The 26,712-nt window shown below is 33.9% G+C and overlaps 2 protein-coding genes and 1 long non-coding RNA gene across 6 annotated transcripts; 2 read left to right on the top strand and 1 right to left on the bottom strand.

Moving 5' to 3' along the window:
• Window positions 1-7,016: 7,016 nt before the first annotated feature.
• LOC132270747 (uncharacterized) lies at window positions 7,017-10,563 on the bottom strand. Of its 3 annotated transcripts, XR_009469567.1 has the most exons (3): window positions 9,431-10,548; window positions 9,183-9,238; window positions 7,017-9,086 (listed from the first exon to the last, which is right to left on the bottom strand). It is a non-coding gene; the product is annotated as an uncharacterized LOC132270747 (long non-coding RNA). The 3 variants fall into 3 exon arrangements; XR_009469566.1 differs by lacking the exon at window positions 9,183-9,238 and having other exon boundaries at window positions 9,431-10,563; XR_009469565.1 differs by having other exon boundaries at window positions 7,017-9,238; window positions 9,431-10,563.
• Window positions 10,564-15,525: 4,962 nt separating this feature from the next.
• LOC132269852 (cation/H(+) antiporter 15-like) lies at window positions 15,526-19,097 on the top strand. Its single transcript, XM_059771087.1, has 3 exons — window positions 15,526-15,756; window positions 16,676-17,677; window positions 17,892-19,097. Exons 1-3 carry the CDS (start codon window positions 15,526-15,528, stop codon window positions 19,095-19,097), a joined length of 2,439 nt encoding a protein of 812 aa, XP_059627070.1.
• Window positions 19,098-20,669: 1,572 nt separating this feature from the next.
• LOC132270748 (arogenate dehydrogenase 1, chloroplastic-like) lies at window positions 20,670-24,890 on the top strand. 2 transcript variants are annotated; one of them, XM_059771946.1, is made up of 7 exons: window positions 20,671-20,887; window positions 20,993-21,161; window positions 21,260-21,415; window positions 21,929-22,011; window positions 22,101-22,170; window positions 22,380-22,454; window positions 22,571-22,842. In XM_059771946.1, the coding sequence occupies exons 1-7, from the start codon at window positions 20,709-20,711 to the stop codon at window positions 22,643-22,645; spliced, it is 807 nt and encodes a 268-aa protein (XP_059627929.1). In that variant the 5' UTR covers window positions 20,671-20,708; the 3' UTR covers window positions 22,646-22,842. The 2 variants fall into 2 exon arrangements, with proteins under 2 accessions (XP_059627931.1, XP_059627929.1); XM_059771948.1 differs by lacking the exons at window positions 22,380-22,454; window positions 22,571-22,842 and adding an exon at window positions 24,571-24,890 and having other exon boundaries at window positions 20,670-20,887.
• The last annotated feature ends 1,822 nt before the right edge of the window (window positions 24,891-26,712 follow it).

Consider the following 26,712-nt stretch of genomic DNA (forward strand, 5'->3'; position numbering starts at 1 on the left):
GAGTGTCCGTGCTTCCTAGTTTGATGCCTTAGATTTAGGACATATTTGTGATGATGCTATTTACTGCAACATAAATAAATTTCCTAGACTTTAGCATACGAGATTTCAAGTGCATGAACAATTCTAATAGCTTACAAGATAGGTACAACTAAATGAGGCATATTCAACAAAAAGACACTAGGTGTATGTATACATAAACAGGGAAAAGAAAGGTATACCTCCAAAAATATTGGTGTACAAAATCTAGAAAAGAAACGACCTGACTATTGTTTTCCCCTGTCCAGCCTCCAATTTCCCCTCTACCTGAAATTATGGCATCATGGGAAGTGAAGACGTAACAAAGATTATAATAGGTTTGGCAAATGCGTAAAAGGAGATAAAAAATCAAATAAAATAAAAAAATTGCAAACTCAATGATACTAGCTAGTTCAACTATTCAAACACTGATCAGACATGCTTGAGAAAAATAAAAAATAAAAATAAAGGAAGCACAATGTTTAGCATCAGTAACACTTCCTACACTCCTTACAGTGTGAGAGAGGGTTTTATGAGCCTTTTGCAAGAGAAAATAATGAACCAAAATTTTATGAATGATTTAGATTGGCCAACATCTAGCTAATCCTGATCACTTCTAGAAAGAACAGTACAAACTTATGACTTGTACAGATCCAATTTGCCATAACCACAAAATCTACCAGCCTATTTAAATGAGCAACTTGAACCTACCTAAAATATATTAATATAGCCTTGACAATCTTCCAAAAGTGTCAATGATGTGGCATCATCTTACATTCTTTCACTTTATATATTTTGAATACAAAGGGATGCCATTGCATATACAAGATAAGCAAGTAAATCAATTTTACATAAATATAGATATATACACACACCTTGTGATATTTGCCCTTTTTATTGTGCCCATTTTATAGATACTTTATTCATCACATTGAAAAGTGTGGAAAGACACTGCTTATAAAAGATGAGTATGATCGATCATAAAGTGAATAAAATCAATGAGACATCCAAATTCTGTGAAGTTGGTGTTAGGTAATGGCATACTTCAAGTCACATTCTCAAATCCAGGGGAAACAATCACTAGAGAATTCAATATAACAACGTATGTAGGGTACCCAAATGTATTCCACTTAATATATTATCAATATTACAAAAGACAAATTCAGGGAGTTTGATTGCATGCTACAGAGAATACTAGTGTTAGTTATACCAGCTGAATTTATAATAATATCTACAGTCCTGCATAGGAGGTCTTATTATTCTTATAGAATCTTGTATTGTTTATGGGTTTAGTAAATATACAAGTCATTTTCCCCTTATATAATCGTAATAAGTATTATGTTACATAATAAGCAACGTAAGAAAAGTGCAAAGATGAGCATCAAGTCTGACACAGATCCTTAATGAACTAGAGATAAAAAACAAATAAATATTTAATTAAATAGATGCTCCCATAAAAATCAATCAATAAATACAATCAAACTATTCATTGTCACTAATCAATGTGTTACCCAAATTTATTTAAATTAAGCTACAAAACAGCCTTTTTATCCATTTTAATCAATCTTAAAGTATTTTTCATTGAATCTCAAAGCATGATTTTAAAGAGAATAATCGAGTTTTCTCTCTATTTAGAGTCCTCCTCAACCAATTGATCCCACTTCATATTTTTCAAACCTGAAATTCCCCAAATTGAAACATAAGCTAAAATGAAAATGATCAAACACAAAACAATGAAACTACCCATTGTTACCCTCACAATGCAGCAATTATTTACAAACAGCTCCTTGGACAGACACACACTCAAACCTTGTAAATAGAACACAAATATCCATATATTTGGAAATAATGAAAAAGAAAATAGAGAAAAGCTCAATGGTATCTCACCTATGTTGTGAAAGAAATGGTTCACTGGCCGCACAACCATCTGAAAGAGAGAGAAGCGATTGAGTCCATTGAGAAATCAACTAAATTAATTTCATTATTTAAGAATAAGTAGTTATTAATGAATATGCAAATTAAGTAAGCAAGTGTAGATTATGAGTCACAGAGATGAGAGATTATAATGATGCAGTGCGCTTGTTCTCTTCCTAAAAATCAAGCCCTAGTTTTAGAGAAGCCAAGATGCCAAATTGAGATATATATATAGCATAATTACAGATATAGCTAGGTTACCTAAGGTTTTGGAATTACAGATATGAACAATAGAGAGAGATATAAGTGTAAGAATAGATTTTCGGCATCATCGGACCTTCAATTCCCAAACACAACCATATGAGTTAACAGATCCAATCAAACATCAAGAAAATTATACTTCATTTCGTTTCCAAGAAAATGTATAAACAGAAAATAGACAAAAAGGAGGGGGGACAAAAAAAAAAAAAAAAAAAAAAAAAACCTTAAAATCCAAAGTTCCTTTAAAACTCTACTAATCCAAGCTTAATCAAGGTGTTATTATCCAGCTCTAGTACCTCAAGGCAATAAAAAAATAAGATCGTAATATTGCTTTTCGTTTTCCTCAAGTTTCTCCGCAATCAGACAAGATCCGCTACTTGGAACAATGAAAAATTAAACACAGATCGAACAAGAAATTTTCGCCTGTCATTGAATAGATAGATTGTGAAGGGCATTGGTTAGCAGTGAAGGGCATTGGTTAGCAGTTGACTGTCGAGCTCGATGTGTAGTCATGGTGATAAAATTCAGGGCAAAACAAAGAAGCTTAATAGAAAATAGAGAGAGATTCTGAATAACTCTTCTGATTTGAGAGAGAGAGAGAGGTAGAGGGAGAGAGAGAGAGAGGGTGGCTTATAATGATGTGAGAGCCACACTATCTAGAAAGATAAACTTAATAAATTGCAGAACAAATGGATTGGGGCTTCGTTACTTGGTGAGCCTGTAATAAGCAAACCGTAGTTGTTCAGCAGACTAAAGAATCTTGAAAGCCAATGTGACATAGCCTTATATTTTGTCAGCATTTTGAAGAGCTCAGTTAGCAGTGGAACATTTTCTCTGTCTTCCAAAGCTGGAAGTACCAAAGATGGGAAGAAAAGAAAATTAAGATATGAGACCAACTCACAACACAAGTAATTTTTTTTGATAAGTAAAATGTATTAGAAAGCGTTCAAAAGGGGAACGCGTCCCGAGATATACCACAACACAAGTATATATGTGTAAACCACATAAGATTAAAAAAAAAAAAAAAAACTAAACATGCAAATATACAATTAATTAGCAACACACTTTTGGAATTTCCAAAAAAGAAAAGAGCATAAGAGATGAAAGTCGACACAAATTTAATTCTCGCAATGGGGAATTTGACCTTGAAATGCATAACAAAGTTCAATAATAACAAAAGAGTTAACAACCATACTAGCCAGTAGCCACAGATGGCTGTGACCACCAGAACATACCTAGACAGTGGAAATACATTTTCCATATATTTTACGCGCCCCTCACTCCTAAGAACATCTCTTGCATGTACAACTACAGCAATAGCCAGTGCTATTGAGCAGCCAGAGAGGAAACCGGCAGAATGACAACAGTTAAAGGGTGTTTATATTGAATAATTGTTGAAAAGCATAAAGTATTTATTCTATAAATACAAAACAATACAATTAAAATTTCAGAATTTCAGCAACATATAAAACTAAAACATTTATACATTTACAGTGCTCTAAGAGCCAGTTATATAGTACTCCTATCCAATAAAGGGTAATCTCAAAAAGAAATTAAACAACAACCTAAGCATTCTGAGAAGTTGAAGTTCCTGAGCATTCTTCCTTGTTAACTTTTCACAGTCTGCAATAATATGTCTAGTATTCTTGCAATGAAAAGAAGACTCGTTAACTTTCTCAGTTTTTCCAAATTCTAAGGTTTCTAATGGGTCATCATATTTTTCTTCTCCAAAAACTTTAATTGCTAGAATCTGTAATATCTATATATTCAGTACAACATCTCCACACCTTCGGTAATAATTAAGTACATGTTGGTGCCACTATGATATTGAAGCTCTAGGCAAAGTAACAACAACAGATGCACCAATAATTCAACATGCGCAGACATGGTGCCCAACTAGTAAGTGGCTGAACTTTTAGCAGATAGAATGTCCAGATGGGCAAAAAAATCTGAAATTGAAAAAAATGAAGTAGGAGAAGCAATTAAAAGAAAAAAGCCACCAGGCCCACCACACATTTATATGATGCTTCCCTTGATATATATTGATAAAGTAGGAGAACTAGACTTGAGTCCTTTATTACATGAGCAAATAGTAAGTGGCTGATCTTTTAGCAAAAAAATCTGATATTGAAAATATATATATATATATATATAGTAGAAGCAATTAAAAGAAAGAAACCACATGTGAATATGAATCTATGCTGCTGCTCTTGATATATATTGATAAAGTAGGAGAACTAGACTGAGTCCATTATTACATGAACTGGGAGCCGTGCTTTCTTTCTGTGGGCATGTAGTGTTTTAAAGCAAAACACCATGATTAATTCCAAAAGGCTGGAGTAAAATTGAAATGTTAAACTAAATGCAGTTGATAATATGTAAAAAGAAACAAAGTGGCTTAGACAAATCTTTTTTGTCTATAACCTCATATTGTACTAAAATATTTTTCCTTCTTTACACACTCTGAAACATAACATGACCAAGACAATACAGGCAAAGAAAACAATGCAAATGAAATATCTGCATCTGAAAGCAGAAAAGGAACAGAAAATGGTGAATTGTACACGCATAAGTGCCTTGATTTAAATGCAAATTATATATGTACACCATGGAGTCGGAAACAATGTTTTTCATTCATAGAATCTGCAGGCTATATATCATTAGTAAAAGAAAACTGATTCCGCTCCAATAAAAATGTGAAACACTAGCATACTAGTGACAATTTATACATATCAGAACTACACAAAATTTATATTTACAGGGAAAAAAACTACACAAAATCTATGAAAAGTTGCACACTTATCGTGATGTGTATAATCCATCTCTCACTTCACAGCAAATCTCCATTCCCCTCATTCTCTCTCCAAGCGATGCGATCCGCAGTAACAGCCATGGCTGCTCACACCATCCCCTCCTCCGACCCATTTCACTCTCTTCTTCTATTTCCCCTCTCAAACCCTAACCCTAACAACCCACCCTCCTCCGCTCTTCATTCGACGGCCTCTCCCCCGAACGCACCACCAAATCCCTCACCCTTTCCTCCGCCGCCGCCACTAAGAATGCAATGCTGTCCTTAAGTAGAAGGTTTTAGAAAACCAAGTAGTTTCCGATCGGTTTTGTTATTGACTATGTGACGCGACAGCTATAGAGAGCAATTACAGTGAATCAATGTCCGAAATGGGATGGGTGATCGGTAATGCGGATTTCAGCAAGAATGGCAAACCTATCAAAGAATCGACCCACCAAAGCACTAATAAAATATTAGCAACAAGAAATTGAGTTTGCTGGTGTATATATACATTTATATAGTTATATATATATAGTTATAGTCATCTGTATTTATATATGTATGGAAAATGGAGGTGGAGGAGATGCACAGAGAGGAACTCTAAGGGCGGTTAAACGCTCTTACTTTCCGGTTTTTTTACTGTCAAATCCTAAAAATGTGAAGTAAAAATGAAAATTATGTTTACTAATATAATTTTAATCTTTTAGAAAGTACTTTAAAGAATGAATATGTGATTTCACCTCTGTGCATAGGAATTACTTTCCTTATGGCCCGTTTATTAATGTTTTTATTTTCTTATTTTTACTTTTTAGAAAAGTAAAATTATGATTTTGATTTCTTTGAGATGTAGCAGAAAGTAAAATTATATTTAGTAAACTGTTGTCTACTTTTGAAATTTGAAAGTAAAACACAGAAATGTGTTTAGTAAACTGTTATCTATTTTTGAAATTTGAAAACAAAACACAGAAAGTGTGTTTATTAGTAAAAAATAATAAATTTTTATTTTTGTTTTTGGTTCTTGAATTGCTTTTGGTTCTGATTTTGGTTTTCTTTTATGAGATTCCATTTTCTTTTCTTTTTTTAATAAAGAAACGTATAATGAATAAAACGGAAATTAACATTAGCCTACATGAAATATAAATAGAGCATGGACAAAATTTCAAGTCATAATTTAATAGTTCTTACAGATTGCATGGGTAGGGATCCCAACTGCACCTGCCTGGCTTCCAACACAAATGTTCATTAAGATACTGTCAAAATTTTCAGCTTGTTCTCATGGGTAGCTCACTATTATGACTTTATTTCTACAGTTGAAATTGCCAAATTTCTTTTTTAGAAAACCAAGACTTGAAACAGAGTCATTTTGAGGTACCTATTGTTTGCTTACTTCTTGTGTTTGCCTGCAATCTAATAGGCTCAATTATGAGAGAATGTAAATTATATGCTCCTTCGGCAGAATTTTAAGATCAGATGATGCAGTTATATTTAGAAGAAGAAAAAATAACTATCTTAGAGGATTCTTTGGTTCGTCATCAAATGGCTACTTTTTCTGTTTTTTTTAAAAATATATGCGATTTTTGTATATCTGTCAAAATATAACGCGATTTGTTTGGAGATGATGCTAATAATGTATTCTTCTGCATCTTCTACCACTGTTTATAAAGTGCATTAGATCTGCCATATATGAGAAAAATGCATTATTCTTCAGCAAAAAGAGATCAAATGTATATATGTATATACTGAAGTGTAAACTTCTACAAAAACTAATGGGAAATTGGGAATATATTGGTTATCAATCTAATCTAAATGCATCCCAAATTGGTAGCCTACAAAAACATAATGACTCTGAGACTTGAGCAACAAAATCCAAATCAAATGTGAACCCTTCAAGATCACTCTTTAACAGATGCCTGGATAAAGCATTGAGAAGGAAAATCGGAGAAGGATAAATATATTGAACTTCACAGGAAATTTTATGTCCGATTTATAAGACGAGAAATTTGGAGTCAGCATACACATAATATCAAAAGGATGCAGATTATAACATGAATTCAAATGGCATTTAGATACAAAATTAATCTTAATAAAAGTGACAATATTGCAATATCCAAATAGAAAATTAATCCAAAGTGACAATATTACAATATCCAAGTTGAAAAATATAAAAATAATCCTAATAAAAGTTATAATATTATAATGAGCAAATAGAAGTGATTCATCTATCACGATAGTTGTTCCACAACTCATGAATTAGCTCCTGTGTAACATTTACTCTCTGAGAAGTACCACCTAGCTCCACTTCTTCTTCTTCTTCTTCTTCTTGAAGATTGGCATTCTCATCCCCATATTCATCAAAAAGACGATCTAAACGGGTTTCGTTACGAACAAAATTATGTAATGTGCAACAAGCAATAACGATGAGTGCTTGTACACTCAGTTTGTAGGAGGCATCAACTTAAGGATCGGCTAACACATTTTTAATACACCAAAACAACGTTCTATCACATTTCTCAGTACAACAATTAACACACCTCTACAACTTATTAGATCCGAATAAAATAACCTAGCATTGAACATATAATATTGTAAAATAATATAAGGAACAAAATATCTATATTACAGTAACTAAACACAATAATGATGCTGTTTGGTTATGTGCTTGCCTCACCATTCAAGTTTAGAATGACTGTTCAAATATAAGAAAATCTGAAATTTATCCATGTTTTACCAAATTGCCAGCATAAGATTGATGAAGATGGTATATGTTATTTTATATGCTTAATTTCAGACCTTTTTAACTTAGTTCTACACTTGTTAGTGAAGCATCCACTCAAATAAAGATTAGACCCAATCATGGGTAGTATGGATACTTGGAGCTAACATACTGTCATCAAGATGGAAGAACGTCTAGGCTTCTGTTCCTAATGTAGACTTCAATTTCGACTTGAATAGAAGGATGAATAAATTATCCACCTTCAAAAATCAGAAGAAATAGTAAATTATTCACTCATTTTGCACACTTACTTTTAAAACTCTTCATGGTAAAATTTAGATGTTAATATGAATTAAATATTTAGATGATTGAAGGTCTAGGTTTAGCTATATTAACCAACAAATTGTCTCAAAATTACTATATATAAGCTGTCAAACTTGCAAAAGCAAGCTTTTCATTATGTTATAAACCATACTGCCTTTATATATGGACAAAATGAACATGTGATGAAACACTAGTTCCTGTAGAAATCAACATTACATAATAGATAGCAAAACCCATCTCACATAGTTATATTTTGAGAAGCAAACAACCTTGATTTTATTTTCATTTACTCCCAAAAGAAGATATAATGATTGTCAAATGTGGAAAGTTCTTTGTTAAAACTACTCATCATCACAGATTTAGAGTAAATCAATACAAGTATAGGTGTCTTTCGACCTTGAATAGCTATAAAGCATGGATGGAAAAAAGGAACAGAGTCGCAAAAAGGAAAATGTTGTCTATAAATTTCAAGCAATTTCATTATTACCCAAATCAGAATAAATCCTGAACATGAATTAAAACTAAAAAAAGAGCTTTAAAAAGTAGCAGATGAAGCCATTATTTGTAAAATAAATTCTAGAATAACAAATTAACAATACAGCCTTGCAAGCATGAACCTTTTACTTCAATTCGAACATGAAGCACAATCAAATAATCAAAATTAACCATATATAAGACATATGTGCAATAAAAGAACAGAAAATGAAACGAACTTTAAATACCTTAGAAGTACTAGTTGGAGCAGAACTCAAGTACGAATTTGTTCTTGAAAAATCTACATTGGAAAGAAAATTGAAGTTTAAGAACTCCGTTGTAGAAGGTGAAACCCTAGAATTTCCATGGAAATGGACACGGATACCAAATGGGTACTGTGCAGATGATGTACCCATCAAGAAAAGAGATAACCCAATTCACCAGAACCAATCAATTCCAAGAAAAAGCAAGCTTTTAGAGACGACATACACCAGAACCAATCAATTCGAAGAAAAAGCAAGCTTTTAGAGACGACACTTACAGTTGAAGAATTGGAAGACCCAAATTGAAACCCAGAAGACTATGAAATCAAGGTCACTGAGAAAACAAATTTCGTTGTTGTTCACTGAATCAGAATTCGGAAAGCAAATGGTACTGAAGACAAAAAGAGCATAACTGGATAGAAGTGATTACATAGGGACTGGGTATTGGACCGAGTATAGATGAAATTGAGGCCCATATTGATGCAACTATTACAAAAAATAAAATAAAATAAATCCAAAATCAGAACTTCTCATAGAAATTACACAAAGAAAAAAAGATATTTCACTCATAAAAATGATTCAGGAAGAGAAATTATAGATTCTAGGACAAAATCTTCATATACCAGGAGAGAGAGAATTTGAGAAGAAAGAGAATCTGAGAAGAGAGGGCGAACTTACCCGTAGTGTTGTTGGTCGGCCGTTGAGTCTCCGTTGCCAATCGATGCTTGCAGATGAAGGATGACGATCACCTGATATTGATGCTCGCAGATGAGGGATGACGATCACCTGATAGAACTTTCTTGAAGAGGCGAGAAGCTAGGGCTGGGATGTTGCAGATGATGATAAAACAAGAGGACGGGTTTTAGGTTTTACTTACTTTTGCTACCATGTTTAACGCTACAGTGTCGAAATTACTTCCTTCGCACAGTACAGGAAGTAGAAAAATTTAGGAATTACTTCCTCAAAATAAAAAAATGAAAGTAATTTAATAAATGTGATTTTACTTTTCAGAATTGAAAGTAGAAAGTAGGAAATAATTCCTGTTACTAAATAACTTTACTGTAGCACTATTTATCCGAATCACAAAAAAATAAAAATTCGAAACCGCAAACCCTTGTTGCCTCGTTCGTTTTCTTTGCTGTAGATCCGGCGACCACCATCCCTGTCGCACCACCACCACCACCGTCCCTTTAGTCGACATTTGGTAATGAACGGGGACAGTAGTAGGGGCGTGGCACCAAATCTAATCCCTCTGCTACTATAACAGTTGGCCCCAAATAACCCTTTCTAATTCTTGTTTAAATTCTTGCTTGCACAGTCATGCTCAAAAAGCAAAAGAAAGTGGTGCGCGGCGCAGAGCTCTATATTTACAGCAGAAATCGGGGATTGGTCAGCCTATTCTATGGATCAAGATTCTGATTTAAGCCGCATGGCTTCGAAACCGCTACCCTTGTCTGAGCCCAGTTCTCGTTGTGAAAGCTTGATTTATAAGCCCTGATACCTTTCTTCGATTCTGGTTCAGTCCCGTCCATCCATTGCCTCTGCAGCAGCCGGTCATCAATCCTCTGACCAGTAGTAACACCAACAACAATGGGACAGATATAGATATATACATACACCATATACTTGAAAAAAATGTCTGACTTCTTTCCTACCCAAATCCATCTCACCTTTTCTCACAAGCCCACCTTCAATTCCTTCAACCACTTCACCAATGTCTCTTTGTGGCAAATTATCAAGACGCCATGGAAGGTAAGCCACAGATGGCGTTTTTTAGAGAGAGAAAAATGACCACGAAAGTAAAATTATAATTATAATCACTAAACTTACTTTCTATTTTTTTCCTTTCGAAATATTGAAAATAAAAATAATTATTGAACACGTTTTTAATTTTTATTTCACTGTAAGAAATTAAAATCATAATTTTATTTTTAGAGAAAGTAAAAATAAAAAAGTAAAAGCGTAATAACTGGGCCCTAAATGGGTTCAAACTTGGGGATTGGACCCGTTTAGAAATGGATTTGATCCACATTTTAAGTTTTTTAATATTTTTTTGCATCTCGAAAAATATTTTCTTAAAATATATACATATATATTTTTATTTTTAGGTATTTGACAAAAAATTTGGTCGAGGTTGAGATCAAGTCCATCGGGTAAAACGTGTAAAATAGTTTGTCAAAATTTAATAAATAAATTATTTTTATTAGATTTTAAATATTTTTCAAAAATTATTTAATTCTTGTAATTGAATTTAAGTATTGAAGTATATTAACAAGGGAGATGGTATTCGTACTCCACTTTTCTAAGTTTCCACTACAATCTTAAATAAAATGACTATTATAACATTAACTTTACAAATAAATGATTATTACTTTTTAAATGACATAATTGTCTTTTCAAATTTTCTTTTTTTTATCTCTAATCTTTGATATTTTAGGTATCTTTTGGCAAAATGAAAAAAAAAAAAAAAAAGTAATCATTAAAATAATTATCTCTTTTGTCAAGATCAAAAAAATAAATACCGAAAAAAGAGGATTAATATATATATATATATATTGAATAAATTATCTTTTTGATAATACCATTAATATATATATATATATATATATATATATTTTCTATAGAATAAATTATTTCTTTTGATGGGACCATAAAAAATAAAAATAAAAATAAAAAATTACCTTTTTTGATAGGACTAAAAGAAAAAAAAAAAAAAAAAAAAATCAACTTTGTTGAATAAATTATTTGTTTTGATTACACCAAAAAAAAGTCGCGAATAAATTATCTCTTTTGACTGTAGAAAATAAATTATCATTATAGAATAAATTATCTTTTTTTAGAGGACCTTCGAAAATTAGGGATGCCAATTTTTACCGCCCCGCCCCTTTAATAACGGATATGGAAACACTTTTTATAACGTTGGGGTGGGCATTGATACAAATTTTGTACCCGTCGTGGGTCACGGGGCTGGTAAGGGTTCAATATACATATCCTAGGGGCCCCGCTCCGCCCCGCTAAGCATATAACTATATTTAATATATATATATATATAATATTAATAACTTATTTTAGCGGCTTACCCAGTTACCCATCTCTTACAATCCTAATTTGGAATGTAAACTTGGTATTAAATTTACTTTTGTTTTGGTTATGGTGAAAGTTGGAGTTTAGAACTTCTTGTGATTTGGTTGTATTAAACTTTTATTTTTGTTTATTATGTTATCTGAATTACATTATGTGCATGTTATTTTTTTATTTTTGTTTGGAAAGATATTCATTTATGTTGTGCCATTTCCATGCTTTCCACATTTATATAGTAGGAACTTAAGTTCCAAAAGGTGAAAGAAAAAAATTTGTTAGCGGGACGGGCACGTGGACACAGTATTTTCCAACGAGGCGGGGCTGAACATGAAAATCCAACCCGTCACGGGTCTCGGGCGCAGGCATGAACTTGACAAAAATTAAAAGAGGCGGGGCGGGGCGGGGCGAGATTTAGGGAAACCCGCTCCAAACCCGCCCTGTTGCCATCCCTACCGAAAATAAAGTGCAGCAGAGGGAAAAAAATAATAATAAAGGAACTAAAGAAGGGAAAAATTAAGTGGTATAAAGAGTAGTTATGGTATTATAAAATAAGGCATAGCAGGGGCGGAACCATGTGTGGGCTAACCTAGGCTATATCCCAGGTTAAAAAAAAAAAAAAAAAAAATGGGAATTACTATTTTCTATCAGCCATAATCCAACCCAAGTTGTCCAATTCATAATAAAACATAAACGATAAATAGAGTCCCAATTAGTCATAACCCAACCCCAAGTTGTCCAATTCATAATAAAACATACAAGATAAATAGAGTCCAGGCCAAAAGCTGAGCCCAAACAAGGCCAAACCCATTAGGCTAGACCAACCATTATAGACCAACACATGGATGAATTGTAACTTGAAACAAAGACATACTCTGGGAACCTATTTCTAGATTCCTCTAAATGTAAAGATATTGTAGCCCATTTGTCTCCTTCCTAATTCGTTCTCTTTAACAAACACTTATCAGTGAACCAAAAAATTGTTTTAAGTTTCTTTCATTTTGCTTTTGATTCTTATGGGTTTAGATTCAGTGTTCGATCTTATTGTGTTTTCATTCATTTGCTTATTGGTTCAGAACTAGATGATGCGGATCTTGCTTTTGATTCGGTTAATTGATTTGAAGCTTCTAGTTTTGTTTAATGACACAAAAAATAGGCATATATCTTGAGATAGTCATTTCACTGGTGAATTTGAATACGGTGTCCGAGTCTGCTCTTAGCAGACATTTGATTTATTGATACATGTCTATTGTACCTAATTCGAATTCATCAGTGCAGACTCGGACACCGTATTGATTCTGGTCTTTTACATCAAACCTGAGTCATTAACTGAAATTAGTTGTACTTAGGAATTTTTCATATGCTGCCTCGATTTACCGTTATTTAAATGTTCATCGTTATTGTTATTGTTATCATTATCATCCCCCACCCACTTTAAGATCCTAGCTCCGCCCTTGAGGTATAGTGTATTAGTGAATTGAAAGTCCTTCTTATCATTTTATTTAAAAGAAAAAGATAAGTGTAGTGCAATTGGAGAAAAGTAGAGTGCAAATATTTCCTCCTATTAACAAAGTGCTTCTTATTATGAAATTACACAAGTTTTAAAAAATTATAATTGACAAGATTACATTTTAATTTTATATTACTGATTTTTCGTGATGTGAATCCTGCTAAAGTGAGCAGTGAAATTTCGTGACATATATTATAAAACAACAAAATATGTTATTTTTACTTATCTATTGAACAGTTTTTTCATACTTTAGCTTACTTTATCACATGATTTGTTTTAGACAAAGAACATAGTTCACAAGTACCAAGTTATGGGGAAAAAATAAAAAATCACCCCTACCTCAAATTTGTATAAAAACTCTAAAAATGACATAACACAAATCCGGACAAGTTAAACTGAAATACATAAATTTTTTATTTTTTATCTTTTTCCTCCTAACTAGTGTTATCTCATATTTTTTTTTTTTCATTGTACCAAACATAACTTAAATGAATCATAAATTTATCGAAAGCCATCCCTTTTAAGGCCAAATTTAGTGTTAGGAGTGACAATTCGTGTTAACGTATGTATGGACATGGGTACCAAGTTATGGGGAAAAAATAAAAAATTTAATATATCTTTGAACTCAGAACAAATTATCATTTTAGTCTTTTGAACTAAAAACATAAAGAAACATATATTGTATTCCGTATTATTTGTTAATATTGTTTGTTTATTTATTTGTCATGATCAGCTTAACTAAGTAAAGCTGGGAAAGGTGAAAATTTGATCTAGCCTACTTATATACACAAAAATAAATAAATAAATAAGAATGATATCAAGTCTTACAAGGGAGATAAGTATAATCACATAGCAAGCAACATTTGTTAGACCTAAGAAACACAAACACAAATATAAATATAAAATACGAGTATGTTACGGATATGAAGGTACAATAAGTCTCAAAATATAATAAGACATAAATATTACTTTAAAAATTAATAATACAATATATATTATTATATATATATTTGCTATTTTATCCATTTAATCATAAATAAATCAATAATTTAGATTTTTGAGCTAGTTGTTTTATTTTTGTTTTCTTAAATTTTATATAATTTTTTTTAATTAACCCATAATATTTTTTTAGATCGTATTGAATTCTATTTTTCTAAAACTTAATAATCATTACAAAACCATTCTATCATATTTTTTAAAATGTCCAAAACGTATGTATAATTATCGTGTTCAAATCGTGTCTAACTAAAACATAAAATTTTTGTTATCCAATATACATTCAACATGTGTCCGAGCTGGACGCACATATTAGGTAAGTCTCTCTTACCCGCGTCATCTTGAAAAAAGTATATGTGTTTTTACATTATACTATTATTGGACTCACTTCATACGGAACAGAGCAACAATAGCAAGTGATGTTTAAAATTTGTTACAAAATTTTGGCAACAAAGAAAAATCATAAATATTTCTAAAATATGGCTAATATGTACATAAAATCTAGCAATATTTAGCAGAGTATCTCGGGGAGGGAACATATGATTGAAACAGTAACCATTGTATTTCATGTTTTTCAGCCACTTGAAAAAAAAATTCACATAATTTGCAATTAAAGAGTATATAGGCATATTTACAGAAAATATTGAATAACATATTTGTGTTTTTGTGTTTAGATGGTGATGGTTTAGAGGTCATGAATTGATAAGTAATGTATCTTGACAAACATTGCATAAGTGGGTTTTGCATTGTTTATTATTATTATTATTATTATTATTATTAATCAGTAACCTTTTTAATTATTTTTTGAACAATATTTGGATCAATGAATATTACTGTAAAATATTATATAAAAATCTACAATTTACCAAAAATAAATAAATTAAAAACTAATAATATATCTACAAAGGTAAGGATTTTCGACCGTAATGTATTTGTGGTAAACTCTAGAGGGAATCTTGGAGAGAATCTTTATCCAATTTTGCTTAGTAGGGCTAAAACCAGCATCCGTACAAGAGGCCCTTGATAGCAGCATTTGTAAAGATGTTGACCATCTACTCATAACGACCCTAGTCTCCAAAACTTGAGCTTCACCATCCCATTGGCCTCTCTCTCTCGCTTCTCTCTCTCACATCTTCTTCTCCAAACTCTCTCTCTCTCACACACACACACACACAAACAAAGCCCAGAAATGGTAGCAAGGCCATTCCATGATACGATACTGATCGGAAGGAGATATTATGGAATTGTGTGCCAAAATAAAGGAAGCATCATTTCAAAGGGTATATGGTTGAACCAGAACCCTTTGGAATATGCTACACCTCTTCTGTTGTTGCAGCTCTCTATGATATCCATAACCTCGAAGCTCATCGATCTCTGTCTCAAGCCTCTTGGACAATCCACTATAGTCTCACAAATCATCGTAAGAATTATTCTTCTCCTCTTCTTAGTTACTATCTAGCATATATGACTTCATGCCAATATGTCTATGCAGAAGTAATTAAATAAATTAAGCAAGAGTATAAAATGAAAATTTTGTTGAAACTGCATTGATATATGCAGTATATATATGGTTTTGCATGATCTTCACAATGGCTTGGTTTTGCATATATTTACTAGAAATGTTACCCTAGCCGGGGCTGGCGAATTCATAAAATAACAATTATATGTTCACTAAATTAAGCAATCGCTAAAAATATGTGCAAAATTTAACAAGTGTGGTTGTGGTCACGTTCGTATACACAAGGGAGAACGAAATCCAATCTACAAAGGTGAAAAGGAAATATTTTTTGCAGACCCTAAAAAATGGCTAATTCAGACCTGTACTTGGTCTGCATGCTGAATTTATATACATTATATATATAGATACACACATACATACATCCACTTTGTTCTAATTGGAACTTGAACCCTCAACCTTCTCGTGTAGGAGATACTACTCAACCTAGCTAAAACACAGTAATGTGTATGTATATCCTAGTAACTTTATTTGCTTTTTGACAACTTTAACTCAAGAAGATGATAAAGATCAGTTCAGGGGCAGGTCGTTGTACCAACTTATATGGGAAACTTAAGTAGTCCAATTTGCAATTCAACAGCAGGAACAATATGTAATTAATTAAGGGGAATATATGTATGTACATAGAAAAGAAATGCAGATTGTGATGTAGAGCGCTCGTTGTCATTTTAATTTTACTATCATCTGCATCAGATTGTTGAATTAATTTCAAGAAATGCCAACATTCAACTATTTCCATGACACAACTAATAATTTAAACTCTTTTTTTTTTTTTTTTTTAATTAAAGTGTAAGCTTACTAATAATTTAAACTTACCTTCCAGGGTGGTATAATATTTGGCCCTTCAGTTCTTAGTCATGACTATCTCATGGGACGTGGGATGTTCCCTCCAAGAGGCGCCATGATATTCCACACTTTTGCAACATTTGGCCTTGTTTTCTTCCTTTTCACAGTAGGACTGAAGACGGATTCGAAGATGATGGTACGGCCAGGGCGCAAGGCCATAACAATTGGCATCACCGCTATGTTCTCCACCTTTGTGCTCACAGCTTCACTATCCCTCATCTTAAAGAAGTATATCTCCATGGATGCTAGCCTTGCAAAAGTACTTCCACTACTAGCAGCATCACAGAGTCTAACACCATTTCTGAACATCGCTTGCCTACTAGATGAACTCAAGATCCTCAACACTGATCTAGGCCGCCTAGCCATCTCTTCGGCTATGTTTTGCGATGTCCTTGGTATTTCCATGACAATACTTAGTTTCTCATTACTGCAAACTACAAGGGGCCATACACTAACTGCAGTGTTGTCAATTTTATCATCGGCTGCACTTGTGGTTTTCATCGTGTATGTAATCAGGCCAATATTACTAAACATTGTAAAACGTATCCCAGCAGGGAAACCTGTAGGAGAGATGTATGTTGTGTTCATTTTAATGAGTGTTCTTGTAGCCACCTTGTTTAGCGAGACCATCGGCCAACATTTCGTGTTGGGACCGTTAGCTTTAGGACTGGTTGTGCCGGCTGGGCCACCTTTAGGAGCAGCCTTAGCATCAAAACTAGATACACTTGTTTCAGGCTTGCTCTATCCAACTTACCTCACAGACAGTGGGCTGAAAACAAATATCTTCAGAATCAATCTTCAATCTCTGTGGATTGTAGGGTTTATTGTTCTCTTTGCTAGCTTAGTTAAGATTGGAGCAGTAATGCTGATAGCGCACTACAACAAAATCCACTTTCGAGAAGCTCTTGTTCTTGGACTCATGTTGAATGCAAGAGGCGTTTGTGAGCTCATTGTGTACAACTTGTGGAGGGGTAGTGAGGTGTGTTTTTTTTTTCCTAGTTAGGACTCACACACACTGCCTCCACTGAGGTTCAAACCCCTGACCTTCCTTTGGAAAACAGAGGTCTTGTACCACTAGGCCACGGGCCTGTTGGTGGGGTAGTGAGGTGTGGAACGCCAGTATTTGTTCTCTCTTTTGTCCAGTTTCTATCATTCTTAATCCTAAAATAATCTGATCGATTTTGTGATGACAGATTCTGACTCAACAAGAGTTCACTCTCGCTGTTCTATCGGTGATTGCAGTGACGGCGATCATAACACCACTAATAAAAGCCCTCTATGATCCATCTAAACAACACATCCCAATCCAGAGAAGAACCATACAACATGCCAAACGTGAAGCAGAGCTGCGGATATTGGTGTGTATTCATAACCAGGATAATGTCCCTTCAATAATAAACCTGCTAGAAGCCTCCAATGCAACTGAAAAGAGTCCCATTGCAGTCATAGCAGTCCTCCTTGTCGAGCTTGTTGGCCGCACTACGCCCATCCTCATACCACACCAACCACAACAAACCCTAGAGAAGAGTGATCCCAAATCCTACCACATCATCAACGCCTTGCAACACTATGAGTTCTACAATGAAGGCTGCGCAACTGTTCAATCACTCAGTTGCATCTCACGTTACAACAGAATGCATGATGACATTTGCCGGGTTGCACTCGACGAAAATGCCAACATTGTGATCATTACATTTCATAAGAATTGGGCTATCGACGGTACCATCGATTCAGTGAACCGTTCCATCCGAGCTATGAACCTCAATGTCCTCAACAGAGCACCATGCTCTGTCGGAATCTTCATAGACCGGGGAGTTCTACGCGGCTCATTGTCCATTATAAGCAGTCAATCAATATACAACGTGCTAGTGATCTACATAGGCGGAGCAGATGACGGAGAGGCACTGTCCTACAGTGCTCGCATGGCAAAACACGAGAATGTTACTGTAACAGTCATGCGTTTCCTCCTATTCGGAAGTGACAGCGCCAGAGAACGGAAGCTGGACAATGATTTGATCGATGAAGTCTGCTATGCTAACATAGGAAATAAAGGATTCTTATATCGAGAGGAAGTTGTGAGAGATGGAGTAGGGCTAGCTTCATCTATTACAGGATTTGAAAATGGTTATGACCTGTTTATAGTTGGGAGGAGCCATCAGGAGTCCCCTATTCTGTCGGGACTCGATGCATGGAGTGAGTGCACTGAACTTGGTGTTATCGGAGATATGCTTGCCTCAACGGATTTTGGGAGCACATCGTCGGTCTTGGTAGTACAACAACAAAGATGCGGAGGGAAGTTGATAAATCATCCCACAAAACAGGTGGTTGGTGTTAATGATATAGATCCACTCCTTAATAGCAAGCGACGCCATGGTTCATCAGCAAGATCCACGGGATAACACAGCATATATGGAGTACTTCCCTCCATTGAATTTATAGTGATTAGGTTTAGTGATATGCCAACTTCTCTCCTGTTTTCCAGTTTAAGTTCAATACAATCGATTCAGCAACTCAAGGATTTTTGTCAAGGCAACCTCATCATGCTCCAAATCTTATGCATGCCCATACCCCATTGCCACTAGAGTAAACTTGCAAAATCAAAAAGAATGTCTGAGAAAAAAAAAACGTAAAATTCTTTTTATTTTGAGTCAATAAAGATATGGATAGGAGAATTTTAACACATACTTTTCAAGAAACTCATAAAAGCTAATCACAATCAGAAGTTCTTTTTGGTGCCAAATGTACATAGTATCTTCCACTTATAACTTGCAACTACAGACTGATATATCAGATAATTTCATATGTTGATTTTTTCTTTTTCTTTTTTTGTTTCAACTAACGAAAAATTTACTTCGCTGAGCTCATCATAGCATGTAGAGGGGTAGTAAGCCAATGCAAAGTCACCCATCCCCGGTCAAAACAGGTACCTATTTAACTGTGTTGCTTAGAATTAGAAGATAGCAAGGAACAAATTAGAAATCAGTTAACTTACTTACCCAAAAAAATATATATATAGAAATCAGTTTCAATATTTTTATTATTATTATTATTTTTTGGTAAAAGAAAATTGTGTTATGAACTAGTGAACAAAACAAAATGTTCAGATGGAGGGCCAGAGACCTAACCTAGAGGCACCAAACAAAGCTGGGAACCAGAAACAAAGGCACAAAAGAAGCCTAAGGAGAAGAGCTCGCAAAAGCCGAACAAAAACAGAACAGTCAGCTAAAGGACGTCAGCCTGCACTTTCTTTTATTCAACAGAGACTTAAATAGAATATCGTTTGATATTTGTTTGAATTTTGATGCATCTAGGATATATTGAAACATAAATTGAATCAAAAAAATAGAATATATATTTCAAGGACAGAACAAGTCATTTTGCTTAAGACAATGTTTGCTCCATAATTATATATTTATGGCATATGCTGGGCCAAGGCAAATCCACCTCCACGATAGAATGAATGCACCAATAAAAAAGGGTTAGAAAAACTCTTACAATATATTTGGAAGCATCGAGTCCACGTGACCAAACATAATATTACAATTACAACTCTACTGCATTTAAATTTTTAGACGGGTTACTCAGGAAAAATTTACTAACACTACATTCTATTTGTTTTTATCAAAAGAATGTTTTCATATATTTCATTTACAAGTACAAATAGTTTCACACAAAATTCACAAAAAATTATAAGCTCTGAAGTCAAAATTATTGTCATACACTTATACCCAAAATTTTTTTCCCTTAAACTTCATATAAATAAATAAAAGTAAAATTAAGAAATTGAAATATAATGGCCAAGTGTCAAAAATCAAAATTCACATCGTCTCATATTTACAACCGACACTTCATTTTTCCTTTTCCTTTTCCCTTTCCTTTTCCTTCTCCTTATTAGTTATGTTTTTATTGGCTGATAAGCATCGATGGATAAGATAATGGTTGTTAGAATAAAAGGCTCAGTTTTATGTGGGTCACACGGTCCAAAAATACGGGCTAGTCAATGAGACATCATGTCTGGTTCATCTTCTTCTACCTCCTCATCAAGATTCCTAAAGATAGGTATGGTAGGATTTGGCAACTTTGGTCAGTTCCTGGCAAACACCATGATCAAACAAGGTCACACTATAACGGCGACTTCTCAATCCGATTACTCTCAGCTGTGTGCCCAATTGGGTATCTTATTCTTCGGGTATATAGATAAGAATACATGTTTGCAATTTTTTTGTTTCCTGAGTTTATAGATATTAATATTATATACTACTATCCTGTATAATACATGTTTATGCATTGGCAGGGACATGGAGGCATTTCTTGGAGAGGACAACGATGTCATATTGTTATGTACATCAATTGTATCTCTATCAAAGGTCCTCAAGTCAATGCCATTCCACTGTCTGAAGCGGCCAACATTCTTTGTCGATGTACTTTCAGTCAAAGAACACCCAAGAGATGTTCTATTGCAAGTATAGTTTTATACCTAGTTGATTTCTGTTTTGTTTATTGCGTATGATGAAGTGTGTTAATTTATGTATCTATACCACTATGCCCTTGTTTTCTTAAGGTACTGCCGGAGGAGTCAGATGTGCTTTGCACTCACCCGATGTTTGGACCAGAGAGTGGGAAGAATGGGTGGAAAGACTTGAGGTTCATGTATGATAGAGTTCGAATAAAGGACGAAACTATATGTTCAAGTTTTCTCCAAATTTTCGAAAGAGAGGTAAACATTATTATGAGCAGATACATTTTGTTTTGAATAGACAGTGATATCTATATGTATATATAAGTTCATCACAAAGTCAAGTATTGAACTGTCCTAAAGCTAATCCATTCCAATGGAACAGGTTTAATAGCGAACCATTAGAATCAACCATAATTGTATATCTATCTCCACCACTCGTTGTCAATCAATGGCCAAAATTGATGTGACCAACCTCCACTTGTAACAAGATTCACATTTCTCATTAATTTTGTGTCTTACATGTTGCAAAGTCACTGCCTAAAGTGCTGGCTATAAAATATATTTCAATTATCAGTTCAAAAAATGGTTTGGTGAAAAATTATTAGTTCTATATTCTCTAACATCAAATGTTAGAATGGTGCACTAGAAATGACTTGTTGTCTCTTCCTATTGAAACAAGAACCTACTTGATCAGTCTGAATTGGAAATACAACTCTTCTTGTGACACAGATGAACATGTAAGAACTTTGTCTTATTTGCAATCTGTTACAGGGTTGCAAAATGCTGGAAATGACTTGTGAAGAGCACGATAAACAGGCCTCTAAAAGTCAATTTCTTAGTCATGTAATCGGCAGGTATTACAACTTATGCCTCCCTAATCCGTATGAAACAACTACTGCAAATGTCAGTTGACCTGATTTTTTTTAACTTTGCTGTTGCACAGGGCATTGGCAGAAATGGACATCAAGTCCACATCTATAGACACCAAGAACTTTCAGACACTTGTTCAATTGGTATATTCAAATTTCTACTGTGTTTCTTTTAGTTAGGTAGCTTCTATAGACTACTGCATCTAGAACTGGCAGCATTTCTCTCAATATACATGTTTCATCTGATTGCTGAGAAGAGAAAGGAACAGATTGAACATATCCAAACCTTCTTTTCTTTTCCTCATCTCCTAAATATCAATACATGAAGCATACTAACCTAGGATTATTTGCAGAAAGAAAACATAATGAGAAATAGTTTTGATCTGTTTAGCGGGTTATTCAGCCATAATAAGTTCGCGAAACAAGAGGTACAAAATTGCTTCTTCTGCTCCTCAAATTATTTCTTTAATGAAATAACGCTGCACATTTTTATGCATAATTTTTTCAAGAGACTGAAGGTTGGAATGATTAAACCATGATACAGCTGGAGAATCTAGAACTTGCCTTAGGGAAAGTTAAACAAGCGCTGCTACAGAGCATGAATGAGGAGCAGGATTAAGTTTGTCTAACCACTAATGAGGGCCTTTGCGGACATAAATGTTGTAATCATTTTGACTCGTGTCTCTATTTTCTATGGTTATCAAATTGTTATGGATACATTCATTACTAGTGAGGAAAACATGATATGAGCTAAACATCCATTGTACTTACTTCGTATGCTGTCTTTATATGACAAACACATGGTTTTTAGAATAATTCTAACTAATAACTAATGGATCCATCAACTTTAGATTTTCAGCACTCTAGTAACTTAAAAGTAGTATTTGAAACAAACCTGGAACAAGAGTTTTAAGCCTTCATAAATAATCGCATATCTTGTTTGGGTATGGTATGAAGTGCTCCTATCTAGAAGGGTTGGATATTTGAAGCCTTTAACTGGAGATGGGGGCAATTTAGTTCTTTTGATCAATTATTCCAATAGTTTTGAACAATTCAAGCATGACAGTAAGAGAAATAGTTTGTACAGAAAAAAATTTACTACTTCCTTGGGGACTGTTTGGAGAATTAGAAATCAGAATATGTATAATCCAGCTCCTTGCAATGCTGCTCATTGTGCTTGAGTGATTATGTGGGAGGTTATGACATTATGTGCTCAATGTTTTGCTATGAGTTTCTGTTCTTTCTGTATGGGTGGGGTTGGAAGCTAATCTGCCAATCAGGGAGCCTTCTGCTATTAGCTTATGCTCTGATTCAACTGTTACCTATTTATAGGCGGATTGTCTTTGCTTGATGGTGGTTAATGTTGTTTCTTGTGGCTGGTTTTTGGAAATGGGATTGGTCTATCCCTTTGTATTTTGAGTGTCTGCCCTCTGTATTTTTTGTATATTTTTCTTGTTGAATAAAAGCTCATTTGGGGGGGGGGGGGGGGGGGGGGGGGGGAAGGTAATCAAAGCATAAATTCATCCACTGTGCATAACAAAATTAATGAATATCCTACAAGGATCACAACGGTAAAGAAACGATATATTATCCCCTGCATTGGACATGTAGGCCAAATAGCCATTTGAATCACAGGTACATTATTCAACACCAGAAATATATATACAAGATCAACACAAAGTGGCTCAAATCCTAACCGTTAAAAGTTCTCTCAAAATTCTTGTTTAATTTTGTTTTCTACTTCTTTTAGGATGGAATTTGCTTTTCTATTTTCTATTAGAAAAAGAAATTTATTCCCTGTCCAATAAGAAACAAGGTTTTTAGGACTCTAACGTTAATTTATTGGTTGAGACTTGGGGGAGAGATATAATTATGTTCCGAGGGTTTTATGGTAGCTTGGAGATAGGTCAGGTAGAGATGTTAACACCTAGCCTCCTAGGAGTAGAGAAACTAGGTTTATCTTAGGGCTCAATTTTGTGCTTTGATGTACTTTGAACCTTTAGTTCCTCCATGGTTATAGTGATTTCTTCTGTCATTCTAGACATCAAGAGGTTCCAAATAAAACATTGAATATTATCTTTATCACAAGTGCTTATTTATGTTCTTATTAATGATTCTATCTCAATACTAATGTGTTCCAAACAAACTGTATGAGAACTTGGTACCCATCGTGGTATCAAAACTAGGCTTGCTAAGTCTTATAAGTTGCGATTACATACATTTTAGTTGCAAGTAGAGTCAAATGGAACTTGTGAACAAGTCAAATGACATTTGATCATGAAGATTGACGTGTGACATGAAGGAGAATTATACAACTGCAGTAGTAAAAGCGATCATTGGCCTGATGAAAATTTGAATTAGAGTGGAGATTGTCGGGAATTTTGTCTTAAATCATTGTTTGATTCGACTCCTATTATATAGAATTTTCTTTTTTATGGAAATTTCTTACAGCGTATCAGTTCAAATTCATCCATTATTAATTATGCTAGTGACAGTATGCAGTAAAATTTTCACCTCATTGATTCTTGATGGCTTCTTGTGCAGCATGATTTGGTCAGTCTGGATTCATAAAATTAAGGACCAGCTTTCAAAAACCCACAGATACCTTTGGCTTGAACAATCCTCAGGACCTAGATGAAACATAGTATGAGAATATAGTAAGTTTTCTGAAATTACTATAGACTCCTGCTTAAGCTGCAAATTAAGAGACAAACAATTCAGAAAAAAGGGACATATTAAACATGATGCTTTTGGTCATCAAAGAGATGTGCCTTAAAATTGAACTATAGAATCCCCAAAAAGTCTATGACTGTGAGATTCAGATGTAGATGAAAGTGAAAAGTTAAGGATAAAATTTTCATTTCTGTTGCATTTGTGTTATAGCATTTCTTCTCAAAAGGTTTCTGGATTTGTGACAAAAATCCAAAAGCAAATGACTCAGAGAGGGAAGCCAAAAAAAAAAATTCTAGCATGGAACACAGACTGTAGTGGAATAAGAATGAGCAATCAGCACTGTCAATTGGCTGCATCAAACGATCAATAAATTTTTTTAAAAATAAAAATGGCGGTATTAAAATCAAATGCAAAATGTTCTCCACCTAGCATGTTTGACATTCTAAAGCTCGGAAAAAATTACAATTTTCTACACGAGTCGATAGTAGAATGGGCTTTTCATTGTGTTTGAGTGGCATCATTTTGACAGAAGGGAAGTTGCCATAAGGGATGCTAATATGATAACCTCAGGGGATTAACATATGTATTCACATGTGCACAAGCATTTCTTTCAAACTATCCATATCCTTAATTTTTGCCTCTGAAATAAATAAATAAACTTTGGGGAAAAAAAAAAATAGAACTTGCAGTTGAATTTATCTCAAACAAACAATGCGAATTTGTTCTGTTAGGACAAACCTTCAAATAGCTTCCAAGCATCGAAAAGAGGAGCATTGAACGACCGTGATTGAAGAGTGTAGCAATGGTCATCTATCCCTACTTGGACCTAGTTGTGTAATGTAATTCAAATTAGAGGTGTATAACATCATAAGTTGTTTATAAAGCTTTTGAATATAAACATTTATTTCATGCAAAAAAACTAGCCAAATGCAATTAAATTTACTGATTGTAGTTCAACACCATAATGCCCGACTCTGGAGCCCTATATTGCAATCTGTATTTGCAGAATCCAATTTGAACACAATTTAAGAAGCAATTCATATAAAATGCAATCGTCCACAAATTGCTCTACATTCTCATGTGCAACAACACAAAGATTACACACACCCTCAATCAAGGACATTAGAGGCCTTGCACGGGTACCATAGGGCAAAACTTCGAACGCCCCGATTATTGACTAATAAAACAAACTTAGATTAATAAAATTCTCACACAAGCTTCATAACAAATTAATCTCTCAAGCCATTGCATAATTTGAATCGAAGTAGTCTACTACGATCATCAAGTTCACTAAAACATCAACTGGTGAGTACTAAGTACTAATGCACTATAACAGAACAAGAAATGATCTGTGTCACAAATCATCGAACGACGTGCTATGTATAATAATTTTCATATATAAATAGCAGTAGGATGTGATGAGAAAACTGACCGTTGGGCTTCCACACACCTTCTTATCTTCAAAGTCGCCGGAGGTTTCGCCGTCAATGGCAGCGACGGAATTGGCGATTTGGCGGTGCCGCACTTTCCCGCTCATTTTCATTCGATGGAGGAAACACGCGTCGATGGCCGCCAACAAAGGGTATCATCTTTACTGTTTATAGTACTGTATAATTTTAAGATAAGATGAGTTAAAGAAGTAAACAAAATTAAATTTTAAAAAATAAATATTACACTTATTTTCCCTATAAATGCTTAAATAATAAGATATATGGAATGATTTATACACTCGTTATACTTTTATTAATTTAACAAACAGACAAAATAATATTTTTAAATTTTTTTGAACATAGGTGTGATTATCCTTAAAAAAAACATACTCGTATCACCCCAATAAAGGAATCTAATTGACAATATTTATTTTAATTTTTTCAATTGAGATAATGGAGTCCAAAGAAGCTACACTACGCTGGTATTGAATAGCAATGGAATAATTAATAATAGGGTAAAGTGCAAAAAAAAAAAACTCAACTGAATTATTAATTTTTTTACAACTAATTCTCCTAAACTAAA

Source organism: Cornus florida, unplaced genomic scaffold (assembly GCF_030987335.1).
Source record: "Cornus florida cultivar Cherokee Brave unplaced genomic scaffold, ASM3098733v1 CherokeeBrave_3.0.0_Hap2_Chr08, whole genome shotgun sequence".
Taxonomy (NCBI): domain Eukaryota; kingdom Viridiplantae; phylum Streptophyta; class Magnoliopsida; order Cornales; family Cornaceae; genus Cornus; species Cornus florida.

Excerpts from the sequence above, each read along its gene's own strand:
- LOC132269852 (XM_059771087.1), top strand. The coding sequence starts at position 15,526 with ATGGTAGCAAGGCCATTCCATGATACGATACTGATCGGAAGGAGATAT. Across the intron at positions 15,757-16,675 it reads CTATAGTCTCACAAATCATC|GGTGGTATAATATTTGGCCC; the intron begins GTAAGAATTATT and ends CTTACCTTCCAG. Across the intron at positions 17,678-17,891 it reads ACTTGTGGAGGGGTAGTGAG|ATTCTGACTCAACAAGAGTT; the intron begins GTGTGTTTTTTT and ends TTGTGATGACAG.
- LOC132270748 (XM_059771946.1), top strand. The coding sequence starts at position 20,709 with ATGTCTGGTTCATCTTCTTCTACCTCCTCATCAAGATTCCTAAAGATA. Across the intron at positions 20,888-20,992 it reads TTGGGTATCTTATTCTTCGG|GGACATGGAGGCATTTCTTG; the intron begins GTATATAGATAA and ends ATGCATTGGCAG. Across the intron at positions 21,162-21,259 it reads CAAGAGATGTTCTATTGCAA|GTACTGCCGGAGGAGTCAGA; the intron begins GTATAGTTTTAT and ends TGTTTTCTTAAG.